Below are 23,436 nucleotides of genomic sequence, written 5' to 3'. Positions count from 1 at the left end.
CATGGACAAGGACTGTGGATAGGTGGCGCTGGATGGGAGTGTGAGTCGGCCAGGGACCATATCGAGATACTCCACGCAAAAGTGTCCCAGTCTGGCACACATTTCCTATCATCTTTGCTGATTCCGCACAAAGTCCCGATACAGCTGAGATCATTAGTTCCTTCCCTTTCCTTTATTTTCTCCCCCTGCTCCTTCAGTTTACATAACCATTAATTTCCTTGCTCGGTCCTAAGAACTGCCTTCCACAAAGAACAGCGCAATGGCTACAATGGTGGGTCCTCTTCTTCATCTGTTATAATTATTCAGTTCAAAACATATTTTTATACGCTAATGGCCATTAAAATTGTTACACCACGAAGATGACGTGCTATAGACGCGAAATTTAACCGACAGGAAGAAGATGCTATGATATGCAAATGATTATCTTTTCAGAGCATTCACACAAGGTTGGCGCCGGTGGCGACGCCTACAACGTGCTGACATGAGAAAAGTTTCCAATCGATTTCTCATACACAAACAGCAGTTGACCTGCGTTGCCTGCTGAAACGTTGTTGTGATGCCTCGTGTAAGGAGAAGAAATGCGTACCATCACGTTTCCGACTTTGATAAAGGTGGGATTGTAGCCTATCGCGTTCGCGGTTTATAGTATCGCGACTTTGCTGCTCGCCTTGGTCGAGATCCAATGACTGTTAGCAGAATATGGAATCGGTGGGTTCAGGGGGGTAATACGGAACGCCGTGCTGGATCCAAACGGCCTTGTATCACTAGCAATCGAGATGACAGGCATCTTATCCGCATAGCTGTAACGGATCCTGCAGCCACGTCTCGATCCCTGAGTCAACAGATGGGCACGTTTGCAAGACAACAACCATCTGCACGAACAGTTCGACGACGTTTGTAGCAGCATGGACTATCAGCTCGGAGCCCATGGCTGCGGTTACCCTTGACGCTGCATGGTACAGACAGGAGCGCCTGCGATGGTGTACTCAACGACGAACCTGGGTGCACGAATGGCAAAACGTCATTTGTTTGGATGAGTTCAGGTTCTGTTTACAGCATCATGATGGTCGCATCCGTGTTTGGCGATATCGCTGTGAACGCACATTGGAAGCGTGTATTCGTCATCGCCATACTGGCGTATCACCTGGCGTGATGGTATAGGGCGCCATTGGTTACACGTCTCGATCACCTCTTCTTCGCATTGACGGCACTTTGAACAGTGGACGTTACATTTCAGATGTGTTACGACCCGTGGCTCTACCCTTCATTCGATCCCTGCGAAACCCTACATTTCAGCACGATAATGCACGACCGCAAGCTGCAGGTCCTGTACGGGCCTTTCTGGGTACAGTAAATGTTAGACTGCTGCCCTGGCCAGCACATTCACGAGATCTCTCACCAATCGAAAACGTCTGGTCACTGGTGGCCGAGCAACTGGCTCGTCACAATACGCCAGTCACTACACTTGATGAACTGTGGTATCATGTTGAAGCTGCATGGGCAGCTGTACCTGTACACGCCATCCAAGCTCTGTTTGACTCAATGCCCACGCGTATCAAGGCCGTTATTATGGCCAGAGGTGGTTGTTATGGGTACTGATTTCTCAGGATCTATGCACCCAAACTGCTTGAAAATGTAATCACATGTCAGTTCTAGTGTAATAAATTTGTCCAATGAATACCCGTTTATCATCTGCATTGTTTCTTGGTGTAGCAATTTTAATGGCCAGTAGTGTAGAACTTTTTTCTAGTTTATGCCAGTAATGTCTCCTGTAAAAATATGGCACACTTTTTTCAAAGTTCTGAATTTTTAAGACATTTATTTGTTTTCCAGCATGTTTCGGATCCCACTTTCACTCGTGCATTTAAACAAAACATATTTGTGCTTAACAATTGAATGGCCAAATCCCGTAAGAGCACCACTTTTAGTAATGTACTTGTCCGTTTCTCCAATAAAATCTGGAATTGAGACAGAGAGATGGTGTAGGCACACATTATGGCTTTTACAGTAGATGCTGTTGACTTGTTTTTGAGCCAATGAAATTTGCAATAGATGTCTGTCCCCCTACTAGCTCCTTTGGAAGTAAATCGCCGGCAAATATTTTTCAGTTACCTTCTTCTCTTAAATTGTGCCTCAATAAGGCGCACCGTAGACAACATCAAATGGTTCAAATGGCGCTAAGCACTATGGGTCTTAACATCTGAGGACATCAGTCCCCTAGACTTAAAACTACTTAAACCTAACTAATCTAAGGACATCACACACATCCATGCCCGAGGCAGGATTCGAACCTGCTACTGTACCAGCAGCGCGGTTCCGGACTGAAGCGCATAGAACGCTCGGCCACTGCGGCCGGCGTAGACCACACCGAATACAAAAAACAACCGATTTGCTCCAGTTGCCTATTCTGGAGGAAGTGTTTAATATTCATACTTTGGCCCTGTACTGTAGGGTAGTTACCTTAAGACCATCCTTCTGTTCGGTATACAAATGGTCACTAGCCCAAGGGCTATACAAAACACGTTATCCTACCTTTCTGTCACCAACAGAATCCGAGGTATGAGCCCCGGAATATTCCCATGTTTATGCGTGGCGTTTTGGAACACAGTGGTAGCGCGTGCTATCACAAGTGTACCGATTTAAAGAGGGAGTTATTTTGATATTTGTGGGTTTCTATATTTCTTCATTTTATAAATCGCTATGAAAAGCTGTTATACTGTTGTTGATTCGTAGTAAAAGACGGAGGATTGCGCAGTTTAATACTGATATCGGATTGGCTATGATGTATGTCAGTCAGTCAGACTACAGTACATTGCTTTGTGAAGTCTAGATTGAATTCGGAACTCAGCCTTCATCATGTTTGGAAGCGCGTATTAGGAGTTCTGAACAGACGGAATAATTTTGCGGAATAATGAGTAAAACTTAATTGTGGAGTGCTGCAGAGTAAACGCGAACAAGTAGGAAAATCGAATGCGTGAAATTCCTGTTTTTCTACGTAAACTCTGTCTTCTGAATTAGTTAAAGCCCACGTGGCGTTTTATGCAAGTCGGGACCGAGCACTGAACGTTCAAAGGGCTCGAGCTGTGGAACATTTGAACGAGCATTCTGTAACAGATAATCCGTTTTATAATCTTACTGGTAACAGGTTCGCTTGGATACTATAAGCTGGCTCTTTCGGGTGACTGTGGTAGCGTGTGAATGTCGAAACTGTAAATTAAGAGTAGCACGGGCTTGGCAGTGTTTTTGTGTTAGACAAGTGACAATGTATTGAAACTATCTATCCTTTAAGAGCTCAATGGTTGCCCCTTCAGATACATATAGTGGTACTGTTCTATTACAACTTATCCGGTAGATATTCGTTTCCCAGCTGAAAACACCGAGGAAGTTGTCGCAGTGGTTAGCACAGTGGTTCAAAATGGTTCAAATGGCTCTGAGCACTATGGGAATCAACATCTTAGGTCATAAGTTCCCTAGAACTTAGAACTACTTAAACCTAACTAACCTAAGGACATCACACACACCCATGCCCGAGGCAGGATTCGAACCTGCGACCGTAGCAGTCCCGCGGTTCCGGACTGCAGCGCCAGAACCGCTAGACCACCGCGGCCGGCTTAGCACAGTGGACTCGCATTCAGGAGAACGACGGTTCAAATCCGCGTCCGGACCACCCTAATTTAGGTTTCCCGCGATTTTCCTAAATCGCTTCACGTAAATGCCGGGATGGTTCCTTTGAAAGGGCACGGACGATTTCCTTCCCCATCCTTCCCTAATCCGATGGGGCCGATGACCTCTCTGTTTGATCCCCCTCCTTCAAATCAACCAATCTAACAGACCAGGCTTATGGACAGACTTCACCGATAGGTGAGTGGACGTTTTGTGTGGGAAGACCTTTTAATGGCGCCGTCGCAGACGGGTTACTGGATGCTGGGTTGAGATCTCGAATTCTTATCTGTCACCGTATCACAGACAAATGGTTCAAATGGCTCTGAGCACTATGGGACTTAACTTCAGAGGTCATCAGTCCCCTAGAACTTAGAACGACTTAAACCTAACTAACCTAAGGACATCACACACATCCATGCCCGAGGCAGGATTCGAACCTGCGACCGTAGTGGTCGCGTTGTTCCAGACAGTAGCGCCTAGAACCGCTCGGCCACCCAGGCCGGCTATCACAGACAACAGAGGCTTGCGTGCTGTGGAGCCACAGTCAATTGGGACATTGAATGGGATTCTGTGATGTTCAGCGAGGAGGAAGCTTATATAGTGGTCAAAATAAATGTTGCATACTGTGGAAACTTTAATATTGAATACAGTGATCGACAAATACAAGCGGAAACAGTCCATGTTTCTACCGTGAGGGAGCAATATGTGCAGCTTATAGCAACAATGTCACCTGTAAATATTGCATTACGTGCGCTGCGTGTCATTACGAAAGTTATATTGATTCAGGATGGTTCGGGCAACAGTAACATACGATCAGAGGCTCTGTATAGTCACTCTACTGGACCAGGCAATGAGACAGATGGACGTTGCAGCGAATATTGCTGTGAGTCAAAATGATGTCTCTATAATCTGGAACAAGTTTTTAGCGACAGGATCAGTTGAGGATCGTCATATTAGTGGCCGCGGAAGAGAAACAAGTTTGCAGGACCGATCTCTGCCTAAGCCAGCGAGGAAAAACCTTCCACACAATGCTCGACATCTACGGTGGCAGTTTCAAACAGCAATAGGAGTGCAGGTGTCAACTAAAACTGTACAATATAGGCTCCATGAGCTTGGCTTCCTTGCCAGAAGACCACTCAAGGCTCCTCCCCTAAATTGGTTTCGAAGAGAGGCTCGTGACGCATGTGCACGAAACCACTCTATATGGACTAGGCAGCAGTGAGACATAACACTCTTTACCACGGTTCCTTCCATTAGCAAAGTGGGTGCACTCTCCGACTAATCTGATTTATAAATGACAGAGTACAGCAATCAGTCGTCCTCTTTTGCAGGTTTTATTTGACAAATTTTGATTTCGGCTACTGCGTAGCTATTATCAATGCACTATTTTCTAGTCTCAATGCATGTCAGTTCCCTGTTATTCTTTGAATACTACCGTATTATACATGCAGGTTACGATATGGTTTATTCCAGCAGTTTAAAATACAGTAGTATTCAAAGAACTGTGCCTGACGCCCGAACTCTAGGGAACTGACATGCATTGAGACTAGAAAATAGTGCACTGATAATGGCTAGGAAGCTCGTGGTCGTGCGGTAGCGTTCTCGCTTCCCACGCCCGGGTTCCCGGATTCGATTCCCGGCGGGGCCAGGGATTTTCTCTACCTCGTGATGACTGGGTGTTGTGTCATGTCCTTAGGTTAGTTAGGTTTAAGTAGTTCTAAGTTCTAGGGGACTGATGACCATAGATGTTAAATCCCATAGTGCTCAGAGCCATTGATAATGGCTAGGCACTAGCCGAAATCTGTAAATGGCAAATAGAACCTGTAAGAAATGACGACTGATTGCTGTACCCTATCATTTATAAAACAACACTCTTTTCTGGTGAGACCCGCATCATTCTTCGCCTTAACAATACTAATATTCTTGCGTGGAGGCAACGAGGACAATGTTTACACCCTAACTGTATATTAGACCGCCACCCTTGTCGAGGCGGTTCAGTCACGTTTTGAGGTGGAACCACATATGGCTGCAGGTCACACCTTGTACCAGTATATGGGTGGATGGATGACTGGTGCGAAGTATCGGGATGACACCCTAGCACGCATTGTGGACCGATTTGGTAAACATACTGGAGCAGGATTCACGCTAATGGACGGCAATGCACGCCCCCATAGTCACAATCTTGTGAACACCTTCCTAGAGGAGCATAGACTTATTCAGACAGAATGGCCTATTCTCCAGATCAACTAGGACATGATAATATGAGCTATCTGAAGTCGTCCTGTCGCGCCTGCGGCCTCACAGGCCGCGGTAGAGGCTGCTGTGGAGGGATAAGACAATATCCCACAGTATGATCTGGACAACTTGGTAAGGAGAATGCCTAACCGCTTTCAAAAGCGTCTCCAGTTATGATGGGGCCAGTAGATTCATAACTAATGTGTTATGCAACACGGCAGTGAGTGATACTGTAGTGTTTGCAGTTGAAATTTTTGTAAGGTTTCTTTTGTGTTCTTTATTTTTGTTTCTTATGACTGTACCTGACAGAACAAATTCATTTTTGATGTATATATGCAGACTGAAGCAACTAATGAAAATTTTCTTCAAGGCCGGGATTCGAACCCAGATCTCCTGCTCACTAGGCAAATGCGCTAATCACTACGTCACCCTGGCACAGTGGGTTTGCACAACTTGCTCCATTCTGCATATATACATCATAGATGTCTGAGACTTGAAAAGGGCTCTGGAACCATATAGTTTCGGTTGATTAAAATCAGTTTTGTTTCCTATCATTTGTAATATTGACAATGAAGCAGTATGAAAAAATTATCCATAATATTTGTAGCGGCCAGATCAATACCAGTATAGCCGTAGAGGAGGTACAAAAAACTCGCAGGCCGACCGCTGTGGCCGAGCGGTTCTAGGCGCTTCAGTCCGGAACCGCTCTGCTGCTACTGTCGCAGTTTCGAATCCTGCCTCGGGCATGGATGTGTGTGATGTCCTTAGGTTAGTTAGGTTTACGTAGTTCTAAGTATAAGGGACTGATGACCTCAGCATACCTGTACAGCTTCCGGAATCTTGATGCGGGGAGGCTATTGGATACAACAGGACTGATCTGGCTGTTGTTGTTGAAGGGAGGCTGAATACCCGCCGGTGTGTTGCAGGGATGCTTAAACTTGTTGACATATCATTCGCGGCCAGGGTACTATATGGTATATTCCAGCAGTTTAAAATGCAAGACCCACAGTGCAGCGTATGGATCGATGACTGGCCTGCCCGGTCTCTTGATTTGTTACCACAGTGCATGTCTAGGATGCGACGGGAAAGCTTATATTTCAGTATCAGCCTCCAGCCAGCAGTCTTCAACAACTGACACAGCACGTGCATCAGGCACTGTAAGAAATTCCCAAGATGACATCCTGAGGCCGATTTCAACCCTGCCACAACAAATAAAGTAGCCGGATTTCCTGTTTATCTCGAACAGTCAGGCCTCCAAGACCGTCTCAAAATTTCTTTGTCGCCGATGTTTCCACTTATAATTTCTGAAAATTGCTCGAAAAGAAGGGGATACAGGTTTGATTCCCGCTCTGGCACAAATTTTATTAGTCACCAAGCGTGCATTACTATAAGGGGCGATCAAAACGTTTGAAGACGTTGCCGCAGTGCACATGGATTGTCCAGAAAGTAAGTTCCGATCAGTCCCGAAATGGAAAACACAGTGAAAATTAGAAATTGTTTATTTACAACCGTTAGCTACACCTTCCAGCTACTTCCCTGCATAGTCCCCGCTCCGACTTACACATTTATCACAGAGTTGTACTGACTTTACAATACCTTCGTCATAGAAGGCAGCCTTATGCCAATTCTCTACGTTGATCTGCAGGTCGTTGTCTGTTCCAAAAAATTGTCTATCTAGCCAGATGGTCGAGTGAGCAGATATGAAAATCAGCAAGCTATGTCCAGGTTGTATTGTGGATGATCAGATACTTCCCATCGAACACGCTGCAGGAGCAGTCTTCATTCCCCCTGCATTCTGCTGCCGAGAATTGTCGTAAAGAAGGGAATGAACCACGAGTACGTTATAAGAGGATGCATGGAACCAGACGAAATCTTTCAGTAGGCATCTATGCATGGCGGAAGAGACTATTTACTAGGCACTTTATGTGCTCACTGTGGCCACAGAATTGCTAAGTGCTACGTGACGCGATTCATTGGCTTTTCACCGTGGTTTCATTTAGTGACCGATCGCAAATTATTTTCTGGACACCCCTTGTAAATACAACGCAGCGCGACTCCGATACGGGTATACAAGCAGCGATATCTACGCAAGGAATTAGTGTGGCAATCTCGTCTTCCCGACGTGCGTGCGGTAAATACGGGAACGTGTACTACGGCAACGTTGTTATCAAACGGTTAAAAAGATCGAACAAACTGTTATTTTTTTCTTGGCTACCAAAGGACTAACACCAGTAGAGATACATCGGGAAATGAAGGCTGTGCATGGGACAGAATATCTGTCGAAAACCACAGTTGTCGATGGTGTACCAAGAGATGCTGCTGCTTCATGATAACGCACGTCCCCAGATCGCAAATATCTTAACACAGAAATTACGCCAACACAAATGGGAGACACTCGATCACCCGCCCTTTTGTCCTCATCTCTCTCCATGCGATTATCACGTTTTCGGTCCTCTAAAAATGGCTCTGAAGTGTCGACGATTCCTGTGGGTCGGAGATATGCAGCAAGCAATTAAGAACGTCTTCGCGTAACAGGACACGGTTTATTACCAAACGAGTATCTTCAGTCTAGTGCATCGGTAGGCTGATTGCCCCGCCACTCACTGTGACCTTTACTGATTGGCATACCGTTCCTGGACTTCGAACGGAAACTTTCTGATCACCCCTTTAATGAACTGCTTATATTATTCATCATACAAATTCTTTGCGAATTAGCAATCTTTGTCGATTTCCGTATACATTGAGGTAACAAAAGTCATGGGATAGCGATATGCACATATACATATACATATCGCGTACACAAGGTATAAAAGGCCAGTGAATTGGCGGAGCTTCATGTGAAAAGCTTTCCAACGTGATTATGGCCGAACGACGCGAATTAACAGACTTTGAAGGCGGAATGGCAGTTGGATCTAGCACTCCGACTTCAGTCCACAAGTGGCCCATCGGGACGACCGACCGTGTCATCCTCAGCTGAGGATGGGGATAGGAGGGGCGTGTCGTCAGCACACCGCTCTCCCGCTCGTTATGAGGGTTCCCTTTGACCGGAGCCGCTACCATTCAGTCGAGTAGCTTCCCAATTGGCATCACGAGGCTAAGTGCACCCCGAAAAATCGCTACAGCGCATGGCGGCCCGGATGGTCACCCATCCAAGTGCCGGCCACGCCCGACAGCGCTGAACTTCGGTGATCTGACGGGAATCGGTGTATCCACTGCGGCAAGGCCGTTGCAGTTGGTTCTAGACGGTTGGGAAATTCCATTTCGGAAATTGTTAGGGAATTCAATATTCCGAAATCCACAGTGTCAAAAGTGTGCCAATAATACCAAGTTTTCGCATTACCTCTCAGCACGGACAACGCAGTCGCTGACGGCCTTCACTTAACGGACGAGCAGCTGCGTTTCCGTAGAATTGTCAGTGCTAATACACAAGCAACACTGCGTGAAATAGCCGCAGAAATCAATGTGGGACATACGACCAACGTATCCGCCAGGACAGTGCAGCAAAATTTGGTGTTAATGGGCTGTGGGAGCAGAGGAACGACCCGAATGCCTTTGCTAACAGCACGACATCGCCAGCTGCGCCTCACCTGGTCTCGTTATCGTATCGATTGGACCCTGGAAGACTGGAAAACCATGGCCTGGTCAGATGAGTCCAGATTCCAATAGGTAAGAGCTGTTGGTGGGGTTCGACTGTGGCGCAGGCCCCACGAAGCCATGGACCCAAGTGGGTCAACAAGGCACTGTGCAAGCTGGTGGTGGCTCCGTAATCGTGTTGGCTGTGTTTACTTGCAATTGACTGGGCCTTGGCTATATTCGGATACTTGGAGACCATTGACAGCCATTCATGTTCACAAACAACGCTGGAACTTTTACCAATGTCGATGCGCCTCGTCACCAGGGCACGATTGTTCGCAACTGGTTTGAAGGACATTCTGAATAGTTCGAGCGAATGATTTGGCCACCCAGATCGCCCGTTATAGCCGCGCAGGGTAGCCGTGCGGTCTGTGGCGCCTAGTCACGGTTCGCGCGGCTGCCTCCGTCGGAGGTTCGAGTCCTCCCTCGGGCGTGGGTGTGTGTGGTGTCCTTAGCGTAAGTTAGTTTAAGGTCGATTAAGTAGTGTGTAAGCCAAGGACCGATGGTCTCAGCAGTTTGGTCCCATAGGAACTTACCACAAATTTCCAATTTTTCGCCCATTATGAATCCTATCGAACATTTGTGGGACATAATCGAGAGGTCAGCTAGTTCATAAATCATGCGCCGGCATCACTTCCGAAATTATGGACGGCTATAGAGGCAGCAGGGCTCAATATTTTTGCAGGCAATTTCCAAAGACTGGTTGAGTCCATGCCACGTCGAGTAGCTGCACTGCGCCGGGCAAAGGGGGATACGACACGATATTAGGCTGTACCCCACGACCTTTGTCAGCCCAGTGTAGACTGGTCTACATCTACATCTACATACATACTCCGCAATCCACCATACGGTGTGTGGTGGAGGGTACCTCGTACCACAACTAGTATCTTCTCTCCCTGTTCCACTCTCAAACTGAACGAGGGAAAAATGACTGCCTATATGCCTCTGTACGAGTCCTAATCTCTCTTATCTTATCTTTGTGGTCTTTCCGCGAAATGTAAGTTGGCGGCAGTAAAATTGTACTGCAGTCAACCACAACTGCTGGTTCTCTAAATTTCCTCAGTAGCGATTCACGAAAAGAACGCCTCCTTTCCTCTAGAGACTCCCACCCGAGTTCCTGAAGCATTTCCGTAACACTCGCGTGATGATCAAACCTACCAGTAACAAATCTAGCAGTCTGCCTCTAAGTTGCTTCTATGCCCTCCCTCAATCCGACCTGATAGGGATCCCAAACGCTCGAGCAGTACTCAAGAATACTGGAAATACCATTTCGTTCAACGTGTTTCCTCAGGTGGGTTGTACGTTCCTGTTGGTGGCCGTGTGCGAAGCTGCTGGTAACGGAGGAGACCTGGCGGTGGTGACGGAGACTGGTGGGGAGGAGACGACGCCCACAGCGGCCGACAACCCGTCCGTGGACCAGGCGTGGCTGATGGAGGCCATCAGGGACGTGGCGTACTACCTGCGCCAGCACAAGTTCTCAGACTTCGACAGGCGCTACTTCGCTAAGGAGGAAGGCGCGCCCAGGGTCAGTACTGCCTTACATCTACCGATACCTTACAAATTTTTAATCCTTGTTGAAGAAATACCACCAGTTTGTGACCATCGCAATTACTTACGAGGCTGACGAACATTTCTTTTAATTTAGATCAGTTGTACTTAACAGATCCACCAGATGTGGAAAAACTTCATAGACACTTACACTGGTTAGCCAAAACATTATGATCACCGCCCACTGCGACGATGGATGCCGCCTGGTGGCGTTGCGACATGTGACGCTTTAAAAAAGGTATGTAAGCGGAGTAGACACGGACGGGGCATCACCATAGCGATGATATGGGCTGTAAATGGGAAATCCATTAAAATAAGTGACTTTGACAAAGGGCACATTATTATAACGAGGAACCTGTGAACGAGTGTCTCGAAAATGGCGAACCTGGTTGAATGTTCACGTGCTACTGTCGTGAGCATCTATGGAAAGAGATAGAAGGACAGTGAAATTACTACTAGGTGCTAAATGGTTGGACGTCCACGACTCTTCACAGAACTTGCCGTTCGCAGGCTTGCCTCCTCTGTAAAGTAGGACAGATGGTGATCTGTGGCATCGCTGCCGAGAGACAATGCTGGTGCACGCACAAGTGATTTCGGAGCCCACCGTTCATCGCACGTTGTTGAACATTGATCTCCGCAGCAGACCACCCTACGTGTTCACATGTTAACCCAACCATACCGTCAGTTACGCCTGGGCACGGGACCGTCGGTATTCGACCGTCTATCAATGAAAAAGTGTCGGCGGGTGAATCACATTTCTGCTACACTAGGTCGCTGGTCGTCTCCACAAACGCCGTCATCGAGGGGAACGGCGACTCGAAACGTGCAGCGCGCCTAGGATGCAGGCTGGCGGGAGCGGTATTACCTTATGGAAAACATTCTTCTGCTCTTGCATGGGACCTGTAGTAGTAATAGAAGACACGCTGACATCTGCGAACCACCTGCATCCCTGCATGCTTGATGTCCACCACAAAGGCGATGTGGTCTTTCAGCAGTATAACTGTTCGTGTCTTGGGGCCAGAACTGTTCAAATGGCTCTAAGCACTATGGGACTTAACATCTGAGGTCATCAGTCCCCTACACTTAGAAACTACTTAAACCTAACTAACCTAAGCACATCACACACATCCATGCCCGAGGCAGGATTCGAACCTACGACCGTAGCAGTCGCGCGGTTCCGGACTGAAGCGCCTAGAACCCCTCGGCCACAACGGCCGGCGCCAGAACTGTGCTACAGTGGTTTGACAAGCACTATATTGAACTCACATTGATGTCTCGGCGACCAAATTCGCCTGATGTAAATCCTATGGAACCCATCTTGGTCGCTATCGGGCGCCACCATCGCTTAAGCGTATAAGCGGACCGTTATTTACGCGAATTACGTGACCTGTGCGTAGTATTTAATGCCACACACCTCCAAAACTGTTGGATCCCTGATACGCTGAATCAGTGATGTATTTCGTTCCAAAGATAGCCAAACACTCTATTAAGCAGGTGGTCACGATGTTTTGGTTCATCAGTGTATTTAAGTGCAATACAAAGCAATAATTTAACTTTACGAAGCAAAGCCTGTTGTACTGCTGTGATAATTCTAGTTATAAAACAATTTAAATGCATTACGTTTTCGAGTTTCTGTGAAACTTCGATATGGTGTCAAAGGAACTGCCCCTCAGGAAATTCGTTAATCCACGACATTATCTCGATGATGTTTAATGTGCTCTGATAGGCTGTTGAATTACATGTGTGCCCATGTATCAGATATCTTTCTGTACCAATTTCAACCCTTTGAAGTCTTTGTAAAGGGTGTCTTTCGTTCTAGTGTTGCATTACTGCTTTTACAATTTGTTTATAGAAAAGAATATGCAAGGTGATTCCATGATGATGTTACGAACTTTCAGGGATGATCGAGAAGGGTAAATTTACCAATTTGAGATAATGGCCCGGGTCCGGAAACTACCGAGTCGAAAGTTATAAACGAAAATCGTTCGGATACCTCTTACAGCGAACCTCTTCTGCTGAGAGCTCCTTGCTTCAGATATTTTGGGAGAAGGTGGTATGGACCAAAACAAGAAAAAAATTTCCTGTAAACATGACCTGTAAAATACATACCTCAAGAGCAATGAGCAATATTTCAGTACAAGAAATGGGTTTTATGGTAGCGAAAACATTTTTTTTTCTTGTATTGGCCCATACCACCTTCTCCCAAAGTATCGAAAGCAAAGAGCTTGCAGCAGAAGAAGTCTACCGTCAGAGGTATCAGAACGATTATTGTTTATAGCTTTCGACTCGGTCGTTTCCTTTACCTCAAACTGATATACTTACGCTTCTCCGTCACCCTTGAAAGTTTGTAGCATCATCACGGAATCACCCTGTACATGCAGGGTCGTCAGAAACAGTCTGGAAGTTTGTAAGTGTGTTGTAGGGTAGGTTGTGATGCGAAATAAATGTTGAGGAAAAAAGTCGATACGTTGCATCGTTTCAGAGTTAATTAGCATTGAATTTAGCCAACAGACCGTTGCGGGCGCAAATTCAAGCGGCCTGCCCAGAGACAGTGTCGCCAAGCGTGTTCTTCGTTTGGTTTACTAAAACCAAACAAGAGAGCGATACAAAAATAGAACATGGGACGGTGGTAAGGATCGAACCCGAGACAAAGACTGAGCAGCCTTCTGTGTTATCATGTGCACTATGAGATCAACTGACACTGTGTATCTGGAGCGCAGCTTGCGCCCAACGGCCTGTTAGCTAATTTCAATGCAAATTAACTGGGAAACGGCGCAACGTATCGCATATTTCTCTTAACAATTATTTCTCAGCACATCCTACCCTGCAACGCTCTCCTAAGCTTTTCAGACTATTTCTGACCACCCTATATATTCAATGCATGGAGACAATTGCAGGCCACCAACAAATGGGTTACGATGTTACATGACCTCTACAACGCACCCAAAGTTCCGGACATTCTTCCTTCGAGAGTCAAATATGCTACGTTGAAAAAGGGCACTGCTCTTGGTTATGATGAGTTGTCTGTTAATATTCTGCAGTTTGCTGGTGAAAATTCTTACGAGCACATGTTCACATTCTTTACTCCGTCTGCCGGCCGAGGTGGCCGAGCGGTTCTAGGCGCTACAGTCTGGAACCGCGCGACGGCTACGGTCGCTGGTTCGAATCCTGCCTCGGGTATGGATGTTTGTGATGTCCTTAGGTTAGTTAGGTTTAAGTAGTTCTAAGTTCTAGGAGGCTGATGACCTCAGAAGTTAAGTTCCATAGTGCTCAGAGCCATTTGAACCAATTTTTTACTCCGTCTACTAACCGTAAATCCATCCCAGTTTCATGGAACGAAGCAACGATAATACTACTCCACAAGAAATGAAAGGCCCACAATATAAAAAGCTATCATCCCATATGCCTAATCTGCTCTTTGTACAAAGTTTTTACAAAAATATTATTATACAGTTTCAGTCCCATTCGCGCACAGCTCAGCCTATTGAGCAGGCAGGATTCCGCAGCAACTTCAGCGCACTAGGTGATATTTTTGTTTTCGGGGAAGTGATAAGCAGAGCAAACGCTACCGGATATCTCTACGTATAGCTTTTGTAGATTTTGAAAAGGCTGTTGATTGAGTTAGAAGTCCTGCTGTCGTTAAAAACTTAGCAAAGCAAGGGGTGGAGGTGACCTACATTAAAATCCTGTAGCATATATACGAAACTTCCATAGCTTTTTTTAGTGTCTCGGAACCAACTCAACAGTTTCCAAATCAAAGAGAAGTGAAACAAAGCTGTCTCATCTCTTCCAAACTGTTCTCGCCGTCCTGGGAAAGGCAATGTCGAAATTAAACTTTGAGGAAGAAGGAATCAGAATCGGTTGGAAGAACGTTGACAGCCTGAGATTTTGTAGGTGACTTTGTACTGTTGGCAAATGATTTTGAAGAGTTCACCCAGGAATGTCAGGCAGTGGAGACGTAACGTAAACCTTTGCAAGACAAAAATTATGTCCAATAAGTGGTGCACATTAGGAAAAGGACAACTCAAAAATACACTGCATTACACTCTCAGAGAATACGATTATCATAGCCAACTTGTAAATGTGACTGGAGACATAAGATGGGAACTCTTTCAACGCATCAATCTAGGCTTGCAAGAATTTAGAAGACATTCAACCTTCTTCAGGCCACATATGGCAGTGAAATTGACAAAAAATAGCTTTTGATTAGCGTGTTTTCCGCATCTTCACTTACGGTTGTGAAGACTGGACTCTTCATGAATATACAACACGGGAACTTAGAATTGTACAGCAAGCATAGAATGGTCTATGTTGGTATTTGCAAGGAAAGACGAACAAAACAGGCAGAAGACATTAGATCAACTACCGACCTCAAAGACATCCTGCACATTCATTGCAGTATGAAATAACAATGGGGCAGCCACGTTGCCAGAAGAAATGACTGCTGTACAAAGGCGTCTCTGAGTTGGATTCCAACAGACAGGGAAAGGCCGTGAGGAAGACCACCAGGCTGAAGGGTCAATGACCTGTGGAAGATCGCAGGAATTAACTAGCTTACTATCGCACAAGCCCGTTGCTCATGGAAGAAGTAGTTGCAGTCGTACCTTAGTACTTGGACAGTCCACATCATTTAATAACAGAAACGGGTAATGGTAATGGCGACGTTAACGAGGTGGGCGGATTTCGTGCCTCAGTGATACAAACAGCTGTACCGTATATGCAACCACAATGGAAGTGTTATCTGTTAGGAGGCCAGACAGACGTATGTTGCCTGAAGATGGGAAGCAGCCTTTTCAGTAGCTGCAAGAGCAACAGTCAGGATGATTGACTAATATGGCTTTGTAACATTAGGCAACATAACCCTGCTATACTGGATGCGAACCGTTGAAATCAAGGGGAGACCTCAGCCGTTGTATTTCCCGAGAGCAAGCAGCTTTAGTATATGGTTAAGTGATGGTGGTATCATCTTGGATAAAATAGCCCGCCTTCGGATCTCCGGGCGGGGAGTATTTAGAAGGATGTCGTCGACAGAAGAAACAAGACTGGCATTCTACGTGTCAGAGTGTGGAATGTCAGAATCGGGTAGGCAGGCTACACAATTTAGAAAGGAAAATGGAGAGGTTGAAATTCATATAGTGGAAATTAGTGCAGTGCGATGGCAGGAAGTATAGAATTTCTGATCAGATGGGTAAAGGGTTATAAATATAAAAACAAATAAGGGTAATGTAAACATGGATATAATAATGAATAAGAAAACAAGAATGTGGGGACATAACAATGAACAGCACAGTGAACACACCATCGTCGCCAAGATAGATACGAAGCCAACGTCCACCGCAACGATGCAAGCCATTATACCAAATAACTCCGCAAATGATGAAGAGATTGAAAAAAATTATGAGGAGATAAAAAAAAAATGGCTCGGAGCACTATGGGACTCAACTGCTGAGGGCATTAGTCCCCTAGAACTTAGAACTAGTTAAACCTAACTAACCTAAGGACATCACAAACATCCATGCCCGAGGCAGGATTCGAACCTGCGACCGTAGCGGTCTTGCGGTTCCAGACTGCAGCGCCTTTAACCGCACGGCCACTTCGGCCGGCAGGAGATAAAAGAAATTATTCAGATAGTTAATGGAGACTGTAACATTATGTGATTGCCTTATCATTTTAAATCATTCATTAATCGAGCAGTCGCTCGGCAACAGCTACAGTTAGAAAATAATGTTGCGAGAATGTAAAAGGTGAACGACCTGTGACGTAACTTGTTTATTGTCGAAGCACCGTCAGAGATGCAGTGAAAACCACGGCGCGAAAAACGGACAGAAGAAGAACACTTTTACACATTTTTTTTTTCCTTATGTGCGAGATATTCTCGATGAACAGTTAGTTACTCATTCTTCCCTTGTCTCTTGTAACTTGTGTCGGACGCGAATGTCTTGCCGCCGTATTATTATCGTTAAAAATAACATTATTTTAGTGTAAAGTAAAAGTGCAATACTAAAAGTGCAATACTGCATAGCAGTAGATTTATTGTGCGACGTGTATGTGGAAACATCAAAGGAATTATTTTTATTACGAGAAGAGAAGTGCCAGTCAAAACGGCATCCATGTTAAACCTTTCATTGCAGCGTAAGTTCATCTATTAATTGCCATAAATTCAGATTTAAATGGAATTGGTGTATGGACTATTTATTTAATATAGAATCTGTGTCTCACTCCTTCATGAAGTTATTTAATTTTCTTTATGTTTCTGTCAAATAGAGAGTTCACAGTCACGAATTCTTTCGTCGAAATTGGACGGAAGTTGTATGCGGCGAAATATTTTCTCCCTGCCATATTCTACTGGTAAATGCATGATAAACTACGGTCCCTTAGGAAATTCATGTTGAGCTATCCAAAAATAATTATATTTTGAATAGGCATTTACTCTCCTCTGCAATGCAACTTCCGACTGATCAGACGATCCAACAAGAAACAGTCGCACACGGTCGGCAAATATATTTCCACCGCTGATTATAGCTATATGTTACAGCACAAAAGTAAACATAGTGTTATAATTAGCGACTACGAACGGGGACATTTATAACTGTATGTTTATGTATACACATTGCGTAAACATATCGTTATAAGACGAAAATTTAGTTGTAACGACACTAGAATTCGATAGAAGATAAGGATCAGAAGCAAAAATAGTACATTATGGAACGAGCGGAAGAAGCGGAAAAGCTTCGTAGTAGAATTTTGCACAGCGTGTATTTTAATCATTGCTAGTACGTGGTTTAATGAGCTGGAATGGCAAGCCAGCACTAGGCAAAGAAGAGGAAGCTTAAGGATGGAATTAATATATAGTGGGTCTATATCAGGGAAATATCTTGATGCCAGTATAATAGAAACGATAGAGGAAATGGAGGGAGATGAGTTGGCAGATATGACACTGAGGGAAGAATTCGATAGAGCACTGAAAGATCTTAATCGAAACAAGAGTAGACGTCAGTCTGTCAGAGCTGCTGATAACATTGGGAGAGCCAGCCATGACAAAACTGTTCCATCTGGTGTGCAAGGTGTATGAGATAGACGAAATAACCTCCGACTTCAGAAATAATGTAATAAATCCCATTCCAAAGAGGGCAGGTACTGACAGTTGTGAATATTATCGAACCATCAGTTTAATAATTTGTGTTTGCAAGTTACTGACACGATTTGTTTGAAAGAGAATGGAAAATCTGGTAGAAGAATATCAGTTTGGATTCCGGAGGAATGTAGAGGCACATGAGACACTACCGACAGAACGACTTATTTTAGATTATAGATTAGAGAAAGACAAACCTTGTTTATAGCATTGTAGATTCAGAGAAAGCTTCTGTTAATGTTGACTGGAATAAACTCTTTGAAATTCTTAAAGTAGCAGGCGTAAAATACTGAGAGGGAAAGTTTATTTGTGATATTATAAGAGTCGAGTTGCATGAAAGGAAAGCAGTGGATGATTAAGGATTGAGACAGAATTGTAGCCTTTCTCCGATGTTGTTCAATCAGTACATTGGGCAAGCTGTTCAAAAAGCCAAATAAAATACTTTAGAAAGATTTTAAGTACAGGGAGCAGAAATAAAATCTTTGAGATTTGCCGATGACATTGTAATTCTGTCAGAGACAGCCAAGGCCTTGGGAGAGCAGTTGAAAGTCATGGACACTGTCTTGAAAGGAGGTTATAAGATGAACGTCAATAAAAGCAAAACAAGGAATGTTAAAAGTAGTCGAATTAAATTAGGCAAAGCTGACGCAATTGGATTAGGAAACGAGACACATGAAGTAGTAGATGGGTTTTGTTATTTAATCAGCAGAATAACTGGTGAGGGACGAGGTAGAGAGGACATAAAACATAGAGTGGCAATAGCAAGAAAAGCGTTTCTGAAGAAGAAAAATTTGCTAACATAGGTTTTAGTGTAAGGAATTCTTTTCTGAAAATATTTTCATGGCGTGTAGTCATCTATTGAAGTGAAATACGGACGGTAAACAGTTTAGACAAGACGAGAATAGAAGCTTTTAAAATGTGTTGCTACCGAAGAATGCTGAAGATTAGATGAGTAGACCATGTAACTAGTGATGACGTTCTGAATAGAATTGGGGAGCAAAGGTTTTGTGGCGCAACTTGACTGAAAGACGGGATCAGTTGCTAGCACACATTCTGAGACATCATGGGATCACCAATTTAATATTACAGGAAAGTGTGTGTGGGCAGGGGGGGGGGGGGGGGGTAAGGAATCATAAAGAAAGACCATGAGATTCGAATGCACGAAGGTTGCAGTAGTTATTCGAAGATGATGAGGCTTGCACAATATAGAGTAGCATGGACAGCTGCATCAAACCACTCTTCTACTGAAGACAACAACAACAAGAACATATGTGCTGTATATTAACGGAGCCGACTGATACCTAATTGATGTTTCAGTATTTTCATGTCTGTGGGATATGTTAATGATAAATCCATGCTTATGCTAGTTTGTTTTCAGTATCTTCAGTACTGAAAATATCCATTTCTACCGATCAAGAATTCTGCGACTACACTATCGCTATTTTGTGTGTTTAACATTACTGGAACTTATCACCACCTTCGTGTGAGCTACATATACGAAACTCATAAGCTACCATTTTTTACTCTAGCAACACGCTGTCTGTTTTTGAGTCTTCCATTGGCACTCCAGAATAAACCTTTCACTGATCACTCAAAAATAGCCACTATGAGTTTTGAAAAACTTATGTAGTATTTGAAAGTGTACTAATTCTAAAGGAAACTTTAAAGCCACGCCATTATCTGCACAGGGATTTTTCGGCAGTTTTCCAACGCCGCCTCTGAGGTCATTCCATTGGGAAGTGCAGCAATACTGCGGAACAGACTTCTACGACTGCATCAGATATTTGCAAGAGGTAAGCATAACGTGAACACTGTCGTAGTAAACAACCTATTGCGGCAGCTATTCTAAGTATGAAATGTTACTGAAGAAACGCTTCGCCTTTCGTGTTTCCATGATTTAGCACTATCACTTTTCGCGAACTTTGAATACTAAGCAGGAAGAAGCGTTCCTAACAATGGAAGACGACCGTCTCTGTAAGCAAGCCGTACAAAACATTAGCCTCCTTCAGTATACATCTCGTTAATAGCGTGTAAAGCCATCTTTGCTCTTGAAAATGACCACAGTTCAGTGACGAAGAGAGTCCACGAGTTTCCCCAAGTATGGCATACTCAGCTGCCGCCCCTCTATGATCCCACAGAGACGCAAAGTTGCGATGATACTGATTGCTAAATTTCACCCGAAGTTCCAAATAGTCCCAGCAAGTGCTGCCTTAACGCGTAGAAATTCACATAGGGGAATAAATTGTGTAAATTTACATCAAACGTGACAGATGACTGATGAAAAAGAGGGAATATTTATTTCTACGCTCATTTACACTGTGCTGTGTGAAGTATGAATTGTGTCTTCGGTATTATTGCATAGTGCTCATGACTGCGGAATGCTGCACACAGCCTATCCCTCTCTAGTAGCAGAAGAAGAGCGTCCTAATGTCCTAACAGGACACATCAACAACGTGGTCAGAAACATTATTCTGCCTATCGGTTCGTGCGTGACACTGCACGGTACCAGTGTGTTCGAAATAGTCGCGCGCGAAAATGTGGTTTTTCAGGGAATCATAATTATCTCGGGTTCTGTTGATCACAGATATAAGGCGTCAAGTGCTTTGGGTAGCCCTTAGCCTAGCGACCATCGGAAGAAGGGCGTACTGTAACTATCCCTCAGTACAAGGTCAAAATTTAAACATTAGACATTTTATCCAGCCTAAGCAAACTGAGTAAATCGGTAGGTCCTTTTGCATAGGGAGTGGCCCAGGGTGGGCCTTAGGCAGCTTCTAAGAGCACCATTTGCTCATGGGCAGTTCCTGAGAAAACCTCGAAAAACCATTATTTTAGAGTACGACAAGTACCAATTGTAGAGACGGCCATTGCTATAATTTCTATTCGTGTCATATCGTCGAATATTTTACCATATGTTCTTAAGATAATGTTCTCGGGAAACTTCAAAACTTCTTTTGATATCATTATCCATTACCAAGATTCAGAGGTCCGAAGTTACTGTACTCATGCAGAAAACCGCAAAAACCGCCGTTTTTGCGCCGTTGGCCAAAGTTATATAAATAACTAACCATGCCAACTGGATCAAATTTTTACTGTACATTTTTTAGATATTCTTCTGGGAACACCATTTCCCAGTTCTTGAAAATCTATGTCCTTTATCCAGAGACATCCGAAAAACCATTATTTTTGGTTACCAGCCGGCCGCGGTGGCTGTGCGGTTCTAGGCGCTGCAGTCCGGAACCGCGGGACTGCTACGGTCGCAGGTCCGAATCCTACCTCGGGCATGGATGTGTGTGATGTCCTTAGGTTAGTTAGGTTTAAGTAGTTCTAAGTTATAGGGGACTGATGACCTAAGATGTTAAGTCCCATAGTGCTCAGAGCCATTTGAACCATTTGAACCATTTTTGGTTACCAGAAGTACCAATTGCGGGGATTGCCATTTATGTAATTTCTGATCATGGCAAATCGTCGAATTTTATACCAGATGTTCTTAAGATGATGTTCTCGTGGAACCTTGAAACTTTTTCCGGTCTCATCATCCGTTACCGAGATCCAGAGGTTCAAAAAAACCATACTACTCATGTGAAATATGTGCGTAATATCCCGTCTGAGATGTAAATATAGTTTTAACTGACGTAGTAAACACATGGCAAGGATTCTAGCGTCATCGTAAACAGAAGTACTGCAGTGACAAAAAATGGGTAAAATGGTTCTTAGTATGCTTCAAAATTTTAAAATGACTCCCAAAAAATTATTTAAAACTCGAAAGACGACAAATTCAGTAAAATACTTCTAATAACGTTTTTATTCTTTTCAGATACAAATCATACGTCTGACGTTTTCTTTTAATTGCGATCGATGAGCAAAGTATCCAGAAAAAATATAAAGCATACGATTTTTGTTAACCCCGTGTTATCGTACTTCTTTGTTGTTTATACACTGAGGTGACAGAGATCATGGGATAACTGTATGCACATATGCAGATAGAGGTAGCGAGCACACAAGGTATAAAAGGACAGTGGATTGGCAGAGCTGCCATTTGTAATCAGGTGATTCATGTGAAAAGGTTTCCGACGTCTTTATGGCAGCACGACGGGCACTAACAAAATTTGAAACTGGAATGGAAGCTGGAGCTACACGCATGTAACATTCCATTTCCGAAATCGTTAGGGAATTGAATATTCCGCGATCCACAGTGACAAGAGTGTGCCCAGAATATCACATTTCAGGCATTACCTTTCACCACGAACAAAGCAGTCACCAACTATCTTCTCTTGAAGACCGGCAGCAGCAGTGTTTGCGTACAGTTGTCAGTGCTGACAGACAAGCAACGTTGCATGAAATAACAGCAGAAATCAATGTAGGACGTACGACGAACGTATCCGTTAGGACAGTCCGACGAAATTTGCCGTTAATGGCCTATGGCTGCAGACGACCGAAGCCACGGACCCAAGTTGTCATCAAGCACTGTGCAATTGGTCGTGGCTCCATAATGGTGTTGGCTCTGTTTACATGGATGGGTATAGACAAAGTCTGCAGTGCCTCTTCTGGGCTCGTGACCTCTTCAGTTGGACACTAGACGACTTGAAAACCATTACCTGATCAGATGCGTCCCAATTTCTGTTGGTAGGGTTCGAGTGCGGTGCAGGCCCCATAAAGCCACGGACCCGAGTTGTCATCCTTGAAAGTCAATTTGTGATTGACTCTAAGCTGTTGGAAACCGTTTTATTGACTTTTATATGTAGCGGAACAGTCATATATTCGTTATTTCCGGCAAAATATTCTCTTTAATAAGTATTAAAAGAACAACTTTTGAACGCCTACGCAGCCGGCTGTTGTGGCAGGGCGGTTCTAGGCGCTTCAGTCTGGGACCGCGCGACCACTACGGTCGCAGGTTCGAATCCTGCCTCAGGCATGGATGTGTATGATGTCCTTAGGTTAGTTAGGTTTAACTAGTTCTAAGTTCTAGGGGACTGATGACCTCAGACGTCAAGTCCCATAGTCCTCAGAGTCATTTGTCATCAAGCCACTGTGCAATTGGACGGCTATAGACGCAACATGGTTCAAAATTTCTGCAGGGACTTCCAACGACTTGTTGAGTCCATGTCACATCGAGTTGCTGCACTGCACCGAGCAAAAGGAGGCCTAACACTATTTTATGAGGTATCCCACGACTTTTGTCAGCTCACTGTATGTGCCAAAATGTATAAATGTGTCGAAGTATATAA

The 23,436-nt window shown here is 44.4% G+C and overlaps 1 protein-coding gene across 1 annotated transcript in view; it reads left to right on the top strand.

Moving 5' to 3' along the window:
- Nucleotides 1–259: 259 nt before the first annotated feature.
- LOC126260353 (uncharacterized) overlaps nucleotides 260–23,436 on the top strand; it is a 91,334-nt gene continuing 68,157 nt past the window's right edge. Inside the window, exons 1-3 of the mRNA XM_049957679.1 lie at nucleotides 260–271; nucleotides 10,823–11,056; nucleotides 19,900–20,004. Of these exons, the coding sequence (XP_049813636.1) occupies nucleotides 260–271; nucleotides 10,823–11,056; nucleotides 19,900–20,004 (351 nt within the window). The remainder of the gene's footprint in view (nucleotides 272–10,822; nucleotides 11,057–19,899; nucleotides 20,005–23,436) is intronic.

Source organism: Schistocerca nitens, chromosome 5 (assembly GCF_023898315.1).
Source record: "Schistocerca nitens isolate TAMUIC-IGC-003100 chromosome 5, iqSchNite1.1, whole genome shotgun sequence".
In the NCBI taxonomy this organism is placed as follows: Eukaryota; Metazoa; Arthropoda; class Insecta; order Orthoptera; family Acrididae; genus Schistocerca; species Schistocerca nitens.
The sequence above is the reverse complement of the archived record's forward strand: the minus strand, read 5'-3'. Positions and strand labels throughout refer to the sequence as shown.